Genomic DNA, 12238 nt, shown 5'->3' on the forward strand with positions numbered 1-12238 from the left:
AGAAGCAGATCTCACAGTGTGTGGATCAAATAAGCTCCCTTCACCACAGGAGGAGGATGAGGAGGAGCAGCTTTACCGCACACCAGTGAGGAGAAGAAGTATAAGTCCTGCTGACATCCTGTTGGATCTCAGTGAGGAGGCCGACCTGAAAGAACTGGAGCCATATCAGTATCATCTGTACTCTGGTGTGGAAGAAGCTGTAAGTTAACATTTGTTTTTCAGGGTTATCGCTCAATAAGCTGCATTGCTTATACTGAGGGCTGAGCAACAAAACAGTATCAATAATTATGTTAGTTTTCAGCGATAGCAATATAACAAAGGTTCAAAATAACTCAATTTAATTTGTATGATTTGTATGCATTGTGTAAGCACAGCAAAGGGGTGCAACGCATGAGATAAGTTTAAACTTTTAAAGGATAATAATGTGAAATTTATCATAATTGTCAATATTGATTTATATAATTTTTTTTATCATGATATAATTTTTGGTCATATCGTCCAGTCCTACTTATATCTTATATCTACTAACTATTTTCAATTATTTTCTCCTAACTATTGCATTTGTTTTTGGTCAATTTGATTCTTTGTCTTTTATATTGTAATTATGCTTTGGCAGCGCGTGGGAATGTCATGGCAACAAAGGTTTTTGAAATGTAAATATTTAAATTGAGCTGATATATTCTTATATGCAAAACCTTCTGCCTGCTTTTACTGGATGCATTTCATGTTACCTTTAAGTAGGAGTCGTTGTACCAACTGTACATCGATTGTAATATATGTATATCATATCTATATTAGAATATATATAAAATATGTTGTTAGTGGAGAAATTACACTATATATATATATATTCACATGATAATAATACATTTACAATATATTTTATGCTAATTTCTGGTGAATTATATTCCCAGTTTTTTATATAACTCATCTGTAGTATTTTTTCTGATATCAAATCTATACAATGTCACAAAATGATAAAACACTTCTGGTATATTTTCAGTGTAAACATATCCAAGCTGTTGTTCTCATACTTAATATATATTGATGTTAAAACAGGTCTGTGGTTGGGACAGAGTTGCTCCACTGAGCTGCATTCTTCTGACTCAGAAGAAAGACAGGAAATCAGAACAAAAGGAGGCTGACAAACCAACCATCTCAGAAGATCTGACACCCGTTACTGCAGAAAGCTCAGCCAGCATCACAGAGCAGCGCTGTGAGTCGTGTCCAGAACTTTTTAACCAACCGGGGGAATCTTGGTATAGCAATGCTGTGGAAGCTCTGCAGCTAGATACCACAAAATGGCCAGAAACGACAGAGGAAGAAAGGACTCTTGGAGCGACTTTGCGACCTCATCGTCTGTCCACAAAATGCACCGTGTCAGAGAAAAGACCTAATAAGCCTCAGAAACACAGCCACAGGCCCAACAGCACCGTGGTTCCCATCAAGACCTACATATTCTTACCACCAATCAAGCCACAGCATCTGAAGCCGAAGGTTGAGACCTGCAGTGGCAGGAAGGCTTCAGGGGGCGTGAACTTGCAGGAAAGAGGTTTCATGTTGGATAAGAGAAGCGGGAGGAGAGGAAGAAGAGAGGAGCCTGTTGCAAACGCTGGGCTTCCCAATCACCCTGCAGACCTGACCTCCACACACCAGACATGTCACCATAACGCACCCTTGTCTTATGCAGGAAGTGTTACTATTCCCAAAAGGTTTCAGGTTCCCGTGTCCTCCAAATCTGACACAATGCAATACGGGCGCTACTTGATGGGTAAGAGCCTCACACGGATCCTCCAGGTCAGCACTGCAGCAGGTGCCCAAACCCATCTCCAGCCCAGCTGCCTGTTTTCTTAAGGAACAAGCTTGTGTTTGGTTTTCAGTCTGGTTGATTTGGATACATGAACTCTTTTGCACTGTTTGGAAACTGATCGTGACAACGTGCACTACAGTTTTTATCTACTTTTAGGCCCCCGAGCAAGGTCCTATTGCTTTTTGTTTGATTATTCAGGTTAATGAATTCGCATTTTTGTCTGCTTGAACATACTCGAAAACTCACCAATCTTCACAGGCGCGTAAGGCCTGGTAAACATTTACGTATTCTGTAGCAATTGGAAATGGTTTTGTGGCAAAATGGATCAACACGCCCCCTAAATCACAGCAATTCCGTCTGGTTTAACCGATCTTGGCCATTTTACACATTGTGTATTTTAACAAACCCCTCCTAGAGCCTTTATCTGCTCAACTCCAAAATCCATGAGTGTCATCTCAAAAACATGGAGATTGAACCTAACTCAAATTGTGAGGTTTCGTCACACGGTGTGACCGTGGCTTGGCGTCAAAGTTTGATGAGTCGCCAAAAAGGGGATTTATTATAACTCCTCTGTGCATTGTCCAATCAACCCCAAACCTCTATCACATGATCACAGTCCTGCCCTGAACGGATCCATGTCAATATTGACTCATTCTCACAGCGCCACCTGCTGGCGACAGGAAGTGACATGTTATATACACTTTGAAGTGCTGCTCCTGGCTGCTTTGCAATATACAGCTCAAATGAGCTCAGACAAGTCATAAGACCTTCATGATACTTCATGGTCAGAATTGTGACATTTCCTTTCCCGGTGTAAACATTGAGGTGCGGTGAAGCTGTCATAACTCCACTGTGCATTGTCCAATCAGCATCAAAATCCTGTCCCATGATCAGAGTCCCGGCCTGAACAGCTCCATATGTAAATATACTCAGGGTCATAGCGCCACCTCTTGATTCATTGCAAAAAGAGTCCCGACCTGAGCAGATCTATTAGTCCATATGTAGTGATATTGATAGCGCCACCTACTGGCAACAGGAAGTAAGCCAATTTAATTCGATTTACATTACATTTTCACCAGTGGTGTGCACACAGGAAGTGAAGCTTTTATCCTTCCTGCGTTACACAAAACGCATGCAACATAGAGCCGTTTAGCCCGGTCCCCGTCTGCCCTCCCCCGCATCAGGTCCAGAGTTAGTGCTCTGGCCCACACAGTGCTGCTTCGCAGCCCAAGTTATTATCTTTATTAGTTTTGCATCATTTAAGTTGTTTATTTTTCTTTAACCTTTGTTCTGTATTAACTGACAACATAATGTATGTTTTCCAGCAGTTTATTAAGAACATCTGTAGTGTAGCTTCAGCAATTAGTCAAGGCAACGTTTACTCCAAACAAACAGGCAAGAAAACTCAAATTTAGTTAAAACAAAGATGTCTGTCTGCATGCACTCCACACAGAGAGAAAAATAAAGCACTTCAATGGACACTTGAGACTGACAAGGCTTCTACACATCGTTCTGTTTCAAGCAAGGCATTTCCCACCCCATTCCACTAAACCAGCAGGGAGCAGCAATGCTGTATTCAAGAACCACAAACGAGAAGAACTAATCTCAATACAAGAAATGTTGAAATTAAATACGAGTGTCAAAATAGTTATTAACGACAGGAAATTATCCTTGAATGTCAGGATATGGTGCAAAAAATAAAGCATGTTACAGACTTGGGCACAGTGTCATCTTCTGTACATTCTTCAGCTTCTACAAACCTATATGAACTGCAACAGCGTTACCCGCCCGTCTATAAACATGGCGAGATGGCTTCAAACAAATTCTCTTCAACAAAATGCTGTATAGCATCATTTCCATGTGACAGAATAAATCTTTCTACACGAAACCATGGATCGATAAGGTAAATTCCATTATTGCATGCAACAGTTAGGAAAATACCACAACAGAAGGTATTACACATGCAAAGCAAAGTCTGAAAGGATTCTGACATCTTCTCTGTGTCATTTACCAAAACATATTCTTGTATAATTCTGAAAAATAGTTTACCTCAAAGCAGCAACTCAATTATGTGCAACAGAACTGAACTTAATACTTGGGTTAAGGCACCAACGAAACAAAACAAACCAGGCCTACAGCTTGTTCTTTAGCAGAACACAGTCCCGACGTGGTGCCTGTGCTTGGTGAGGTAACTCAGTGCAGCAACATAATTACATGAAGAACATTAAGTTTAGTTGCTTGGAGAATAGATTAAAAAAAGAATTTCTAATTAAAATTAAAATACTGTTATCAAATTGTTAAAGGTGGAACCTAAAGATTTTCATGGAAGATATTCAACAGGTCTCCCTTCAGTCAAAATCAATGGTGGATAAAAACAATAGCACTGTGCTAGTTCTTGCTCTAATCCACAATGTGTCTGTACAGTGAACATAACTGGATCACTTCAGCACAGAGCACTGCTACTGTATACACTTACACCCTGCAGCTAATGAATAAGTCAAAGACAGCAACACCCTAATTTTCTTACTGCTCAGCTGCACAGACCCAGACACAAAAACAAGTTTACAGATCATACTTCACAATCACATTTAAACGGAAAGTGTGCAACCGACGAGACAGGAACATTTAATTTAGACTTGTGCCACATCTGCATGAGTAAAGGTATATTTCAGAGATGCCCTTTAACACCTTAGATCATTGTTGAAGGCCTTAATGGGGACATTTAAGAGGTTTCCATCAGATACACAAGCTGAGAATCATCATTTTACTTTGTGCTGCTGACCGAGTGCACGTTTCAAACATACGTAAACTAACTGTACAATATTGTATATACTGTACAACAGATGGTAATTTGTTCATGCAGTTTATGCATATCTGAAGGCTGTGATACAGTTGAAACTATTTTATAAGCCTTTTCTTGACCGCAAAAGATGGAATCCCTTTTAAGTGCAGATCTAACATTGATGAAATGTTATTTTTAAACTACCAGAAGGACCCAGTCACAGTGGTTAAACACTGAAATATAGAAGTAAACTTGCATTTAAAACAAGACACATACAATTTGTTACTTTATGTGCAAATAAATATGTAAACTGTCAGAGGAGCTGTTACACCATACCCACTGAGTGAATTAAAGTGCAGCGGAGCAGTCAGTGTCTATACCTGAGCAGGCTCTGGACATGACGCCCCCAGTTGAATGATCAGATATATCTCTGCAGACTTCTTACTGCTAAGACTATTATCTGCCAGAGGACTACTCCTCTAGTATGAAGAAGCAGACACTAGAAGCCTGTTCTGCAAAAGCTTTAGGCAGCTTCACTATGAGGGCTTCAACTGTTGGGTTTCTCAGTGTGTTGAAAGAGAGCATAAAGCTCCCCACATGTCTGGGTTTCCACAGAGCTGAAATGGGACTCCATATTCCAGGCCAGGTCTGCAGACAAGAAGTCATCCATGACAGTCTGTGTTTCGTTGCTGGTCAGAAAGAGGTGTCCCAGGCCTTCTGCCTGACTCGTCACAGTCTGTGTCTCAGTGCTGTTCAGCAGCCTAGCATGGTCCCCCTGACTGACAGGGGCATGAGCCGAGAGGCCAGCGGCAAATGAAGGGAGATCTGTCTGTGTTTCTGTATCTGAGGACTCTGTGCTGATGGAAAAGCTTGAATGTCGCAGGATGCTGCTCAGGGGCATCTGGCTTCCGGCGTTGAGCAGGAAATTGAGGTCAGTCTGAGTCTGTGTATCAAATAGCTCCAGATCGCTGGCCTGGTTGCGACTTGGTCCCTCGCTTTGGTCCAATTCATCCATCAGGAGGAAGTCTGTCTGGGTCTGGATGTCCAGAGACTCCAGAGGCGTGTCACTGCCCAGTCCTCCCAGCTCACTCTCCTCTGTCTGTGTCTGAATATGCACAGCATTGAGGAACTCTTCAAAGTCAAAGTCTATGCCATTGTGTTGCTCCTGAACGGATCCCATACCTGAGCCACAGGCTGCAGAGGCCTCTGTGAGCACCTGGTGGCCGGACATACTGTTAGACAGAATAGTCTCCAAGTCATTTAACAAGGTCATTGTTTGGGTCTGGTTGTCAGCCATGTTGTTCGATATGAGCTCGTCTGTCTGCACCCCAAAACACATACCAACTGCTGACTTTGAGTCCTCATATATACTGCTTCCTGCAGCAGTGAGGGTGTCATGTATGTCCAGAGCTGTCTGGGTAGAGACGCTCAGGGAGTCACTGCCAAATAGGTCAGAGCACATGATAGCTTGGTCCTGAGGCTTCTCCTCTGATTGTGGTGTCGCAAAGTGTGTCTGTGTTTGCCTGGTTTTGTGTGGGAGCCCAGATGATGAGGAGGAGCAAGGAATTGGGCTAGGACACTGGCCGTCTGTCTGAGCTCCTATAGAGGAGGTGGCTCTGGCTTGGGAAGGGAATGTCTGGGTTTCAACACTGACTGGGAGGAGGACCTGGGCACTCACGCTGATGTCTGTTTGGGAGCAGGACGACACAGAGGACTCACCCACAGAGCACAAGCCTAGCCCCTCTCCTATAACCACCCCTGTGGGCATTTTCGACAAGTAGGATTTGTCTGTCTGAATGTTAGTGGAGGTGCTTCTTCCCCGTTGTACTGCCAGGCTGCCGGGTGACTCCTCAGTGCCGACAGAGTCCAGACTGACCTGGACTCCTGTGCTAACAAGCCCCAGGCTAGAACAGGAAGTCTGCATGCTGTCCTTGAAACCAAGACACTTAGTGTCAAGTTGGGGGACTACTGCTCCGGTTGCTTGTGGAAGGAGATGAAGGGTGCTGACAGAACCTTGGCTGTCGACTGCCAGCACTACAGACCTCAGAGCACCACTTTCTGTCGATGGAAGGAGGACAGGCAGGTGGGCCAGCTGCATCACGGGAACACTGACCAATGCCATCTTGGGCTTTGGTAGAAGCAGCTTCTGGAGGCTCCTACGAGGGTTAGAGTTCTGACTCACTGAGTCTTGGATGTGAATGGTGGTATGAGAGGGGGGAGTAGTCGCCGTCAGCTCGATAGTAGTGGGCATGATCTGACAGGTTGACTCGCTGGTCCTAACCTTTTCAGAATCACTTAAAAGTTTCTCCATTTTCCGCTTTTTTACTGGAGGAATTCTATAAAAAGGAACAAAACAGATGCAGAAAAAGTTAATTGAAATCAACTCTTAGACAAACCTAACACAAAATGTGAGTAAAAAGCTTATGTGGCCTAAGCATAAACATACCTGTGTTCTGTAGGAATCTCGTGTCCCGTCCTGTAGATATGTGAGAGTAGAGCAGCCCTGCTGGCATAGGGGCACCCACATGAACACTGGTAGGTTTTGCCACAGTCCTCTGTGTGCCTCTTTAGGTCCCACTCTGTGCTGTAGCCATTGTTACACTTGGAGCACTTGTGTTTCTTCTCTGCATGCATCTTCATAAAGTGCTGCAATGAAACAAACCACAGAGCAAAGAATATATATCATATGATTGCTTAAACTTTGTCTAACATACAACGATCAGCCACAACTTTAAAACAGATACCAGGATTTGGGTTAATCAGTGTATGTTGTTTCTATCTTTAAGACAATATAGCTTTTAAATAACAATTCACAACATACAGAATACAAACACCTGAAGGAAAAATGACAGTTATCTCTTTGTCTGTTAATCCGAACACAATTGTATCATTTGGACAAAATTAGGAAATGAGGGCAGTGATCCCAAGTGTTTTTAGCCATTGATGCTGCATAAGAAACACTGCTAATGGTAGATGAGAAACAACACACAAAGCATTTCTTTAACGTGGAATATGTTATACTTGTATATATCTAATACAGTATGTTTTGGGCATTTTCTTTTATTTCTACCGGTTATACATAATTCATGTAAATGATTTGGGAACATTTTTGGTGCCGAGTATTAAAGTAGGAGCTCTTTCACAGAACTGAGACACCAACATTCCACTCCAATGTTAGCATGCACACACTTACAGGTCAAAGGAGGGGAGGCTTACTTGTTTTACCAGGGAGAACTGGGAGAAGGGTCTGTTGGGCCCCCTGGGACAGCCCTCAATGGGACAGGAGTACAGCCTCTGAGAGCCCTTCATGTCCTTTCTGACCGTGGGATTAACAATACCATCCTGAGGGCAACAATGACAGCGATGGATGAAGACAGAGGACAAAGGGTAGCAATATTTGCATTATTTATTTGAGTACAGCATCCAACAGAAAGACCAGCAGCTATTTCCCTTGAAGCATTTTTCAGACATTGACTCTGGAAAATGTTTATCATATCTTTTTGTACATTCCAGTAAATGCATCACCACGATAAGTTCTTGATGAAAGGAAATGTTTCATAAGCCATTGTCAAACTGTTCTGGAAATTGTGTCTGGATATTTTCTGAAGAACGCAGCAGCTTAGACAAGTTCAAAACAAAGGGAATATTTCTGCAACATTCATGCGAGGGCTGGTGCCTGAGTAGAACATGCAGTCGGTGGAGATGACGTAAGGATTCGTGTCCGTGGAAATCAAGTTTCCGTTTACAGCACATCGCCACCGACGGCAGCCCTTATTGCCAAAAGCTCTCAAGTCTCATTGTCTTTCCAAGTTGACATCTTCGTTAATTTATTCTACGTGTGTGACGCCTCTTTTTTCATCCACAGAAATTCATATTCTTCCAGTTTCACATCCGTCATGTGATAGAAAAGGTCATCAGCACGCCCACTCGCTCGTTGTGAATTTTCCTGCAGTATTCTCACATCAGCTCACTGACATTTTACGAGGGGTCTGTCGGGAAAAGTAAAATGTAATCGAAATGTAAAATGTCCAGAGCAACTGACTCAGATATTTGAGTTCTCGCATTTCAGGAAAATGTTCCAGACTACAGTGAATGTCTGAAAGCAGCTTTAATGTCGTGTGTGCTTTGCATCAACATCACTTAATGTTCTTTATAACTCATATTGCATCGTAAGGTCTACAAATAAAAGCAATGGTTGTACGTTGCCTCTTTCTTAAGCCAGTGTGGGTAAATAAGTGTATAACAGATGTAACATTATTTAAGAGAGAAATTATACGAGTACAGTGAGCTCTGCTTTAAATAACTAAATAATTAAATAAAGAAAGAAATGAATGCACTTGGGATTGTATTGCTTCCTCTGCAACTCCTCTCACAATCCCATGGTCGACTTGCTACATCAGCTGTGAGCACATTGTATCAAAGTGTTTTTTTATACCAATGATGCTATTTACAGACAACAGCACCTACACTAAATGTACATTGCAAAACCATCATGTGCATCATCACGTGTGTAGATAAAGCATCACGGCCCATAAGTCATTTCTGCTCCAGCCTTCCAGTGGTCAAGGTCACCTCCATCTGCTGTAACACTGCAGGGGAGTCGAACAGCTGCAGCTTGTTTATCATAAGGGGTTTGCAAAAATACATATTCTGCAAACAATATGCTCTTGTAGTTTGCTTCAGCTACATTTATTTGGTCGTGGGCTGTAAAGAGCTCAAAAGAGTCAAGACTCACTGTCTTTGCTACACCAAGGTCAGGCCACAGTCTTGTGTATGGCCTCTCTGAGCTTGTTCACTGTTTCTGGGAGATTGTGCCGTGTAGTAATGGATCAGAGTAATAGTCTCTAAAGTCTTTTTTTCCCCCTCGCTGTTAAGGGAAGTGATGAGGATAGGAATGATGAGGACAGCTAAAGGACAAAACAGTCACATTAGCTTTATGAAAGGAGTCTGAACTGGGTTAAGCTCAAATGAAATAGAAAGTACAAGGAAGCAGCTACGCAGTAAGAAACATTAACAGTCAATGATGAGAAAATACATAGCTGCAGGGCCGAGTTGCAGTAGACCTCCAGTGGTGCGACAGTGGTCGTGATATAAACAGATGTGGTTTTCCACATCAGGCCTCAGTCTTGCAGTATGCACAGTGAGCGACTCCAGCACATCATTATTTCTCACAGAACTTGAGGAGAGCTGTGCATTAAAAATAACATGCTCCATCTGCTACTGAGGCACTGACACTTGCTTCCCTTATCACTCTACAACCAAAGGCCCAATCTCTGATCAAAGTGTGGTTGCAGAATAAAAACTCCACACACAGAACTCGAAATGTCTGTAATTCTTTAAGTGACAGTCTTTTGAATCATTAATGAACAGGAATTAAATATTGGCTATTAAAAGTTTTCCGTTTCTTTTAAAGGTTTATTTAGACTCTTGACTGAAAACTAAGACTTTCAGCTTAAAAGAAGAACCTGATCGTACCTCCAAGAGTACGTTGAAACCACAGATTGAGCCTTTTAGACCCTGGGCTAAATGGACTTCTCCTAAGAGCTCATTCAAATTCTCACATTCACCTATTTTAAACAAAGAGCTTAGTCTGCTGGAGGACAAGAGGCAGCCTTTCCAAGTAAAGAACCTCATTCATGGAGGGGGAGACGGTGAAATACTGCGCCCCACAGAAAAAAAGCCCCGTCCAGTGAGGAGACAGGAACCAGGGTCAGAGGTGAACTTTAGTCCACATGATCGGACTGCCTCCACTTAAAATAAGATAATCCTTAAGAGAGCAGAGTATTTACAGGGAAACAGATTACAGATAATTGGGAATTTCCTCTGAGGAGGATCAATAAAGGTTCATCTTATCTTATATACAGTGTAACTGAGTACATTACATTGCACAGTTAAATGACTTGAACCCAAGTTTATAGTGCATGTTTACCGCATGTCAGCTCGCCATCATCCTCCTCTGGGTTAAGGGGGAATCCCAGGCGGAGCTGGCCCTTCTAATCAGGGCCCTGTCATTTCCTTGACTACAACTAATCATAGACTCATAATCAAATAACCAATAGTGCTAGTTAAAGGCACACAAGTCAAAATAACACAGGCAAATCAAAAACTACCCAGGTCCCTAGTTTCTGTCCACAATTACTAGTTCACCAGACCGTGGATCTGGACAATAACACTTCCTAATATACAATATGCCTTCTCACATACTATACCATCACTGGCAATAACTCATCTATTTCAATCGTCACTGCTGCTCCCTACTTCTCTATTAGACATTTTCTTATGTACAAACACCTGAAACATTGACAGGTCTCCATTATGTTGTTTCTTCTAATAAATGTTGTAATTACTGTAATTTGGTTGATGTGTTCAGCTACAGGCAGCATCTATTGAACTTCTGTCCGTCCTGGGAGAGGATCCCTCACATGTGGCTCTCTGAGGTTCCTACGTTTTTCTCCTTGTTAATAAGTTGTTTTTGTAGTTTCTCCTCACTCTTGTTGAGGGTTGACGAACAGAGGATGTCGCACTTTGTTGAGCCCCATGAGACAAACTGTGATTTGGGAATACACAAATAAAACTGGACTGATCGATTGACCAGGCAGAGAGGATGCGGGTCTGAGTGGAGACTGCAGGAAGCATCGATCATCACGTGTGCTCCTAATCAATAACTGATGACACAAGCAGCTAGCTGCAGTGGAGCTAGCTCGTCGCGGTTTCTCACGCACATTAGAGCTAGCGACGGTAACTTTTAGCTCACGTTACCGGTGACGTCGTGTTTACTCTCGTGCTCGCTCACCCCCAAGAGGTTACGTACGACCTGCGTTCCTTCCCCCCCTCCTTTCACGACCGTGTTTGCTCCACAGTGAGTGGGCACCTGAACAGGCGGGGTTACCTTGACTCTGTGCGACTTGACGAGGTGCATGTTGAGCGCAGGGGAGTTGGGGAGGATCTTGCCACATCCCTTCACGGTGCAGAGGATGTTCGTCCGCACCTCTTTGGTCAGCTCCACGATGGTGGGTGTTATCATCTCCTGTGGCTCCTCGCGGGAGCTCGGACTGTCAGTAGCGGCGGTTGCGGCAGCAGCAGGAGCCAGGTGTCTGGTGTTGGTCCTGGCAGAGGCAGCCATGTTTCTGTGGTGACAGGCAGGAGCCCCGGGAGCTGCAGCGCGGGATGAGCTGCTGCATTACGTCCCTCGGTTCCGCCTGGAGAGATGCGGCTCAGCTTCCTGCAGCTGAGGAGGACGAGGCGTGCGAGGCTGCGTCACATCCGGTCTCATCAACAAGCTTCCGTTTTTCACAATAAAAGATTTGAAATGTCATCGTTACGCTTGTTTCCCCACGTGATTCTCTGGATAAAAGCCCCATGCGAGTGTGATGGTATTAGTAAAAAGCATTGGTGTGCCCTATACCGCAAAGGTTCTCAAATCTCAAAGTGGTCAGCATTTACTTCAATTGTATTGGATTTGGCTGCAACGCTGTTTACCCCTGAAGCTGTTGGAGGTCATTAGTGAGCACTAATGCCAGGTAATCATTTTGAAGTGGGCTCAGGAGCATTGACACAGGCCAAGCAAGCAGCCCATTCCAAACAGACATGTTCAGAGCAGACACTACACTAGTAAAGGAAATGTCAGAGCTATATCAAGTAAGATA

At 43.3% G+C, this 12238-nt stretch overlaps 1 protein-coding gene across 1 annotated transcript; it reads right to left on the bottom strand.

The window, feature by feature from the left end:
• Positions 1-3123: 3123 nt before the first annotated feature.
• atmin (ATM interactor) lies at positions 3124-11859 on the bottom strand. Its single transcript, XM_035162775.2, has 4 exons — positions 11482-11859; positions 7809-7934; positions 7039-7238; positions 3124-6928 (listed from the first exon to the last, which is right to left on the bottom strand). The coding sequence occupies exons 1-4, from the start codon at positions 11713-11715 to the stop codon at positions 5140-5142; spliced, it is 2349 nt and encodes a 782-aa protein (XP_035018666.1). The 5' UTR covers positions 11716-11859; the 3' UTR covers positions 3124-5139.
• Positions 11860-12238: the final 379 nt, after the last annotated feature.

This window comes from Hippoglossus stenolepis, chromosome 1 (genome assembly GCF_022539355.2).
Source record: "Hippoglossus stenolepis isolate QCI-W04-F060 chromosome 1, HSTE1.2, whole genome shotgun sequence".
NCBI classification, from domain to species: Eukaryota; Metazoa; Chordata; class Actinopteri; order Pleuronectiformes; family Pleuronectidae; genus Hippoglossus; species Hippoglossus stenolepis.

Bases quoted from the DNA above. Each gene is read 5' to 3' on its own strand.
- atmin (XM_035162775.2), bottom strand. From the start codon at position 11,715: ATGGCTGCCTCTGCCAGGACCAACACCAGACACCTGGCTCCTGCTGCT. The intron at 7,239-7,808 runs GTAAGCCTCCCC...GTTTCATTGCAG, and splicing joins AGTTCTCCCTGGTAAAACAA to CACTTTATGAAGATGCATGC. The intron at 6,929-7,038 runs GTATGTTTATGC...TCCTTTTTATAG, and splicing joins GAGATTCCTACAGAACACAG to AATTCCTCCAGTAAAAAAGC.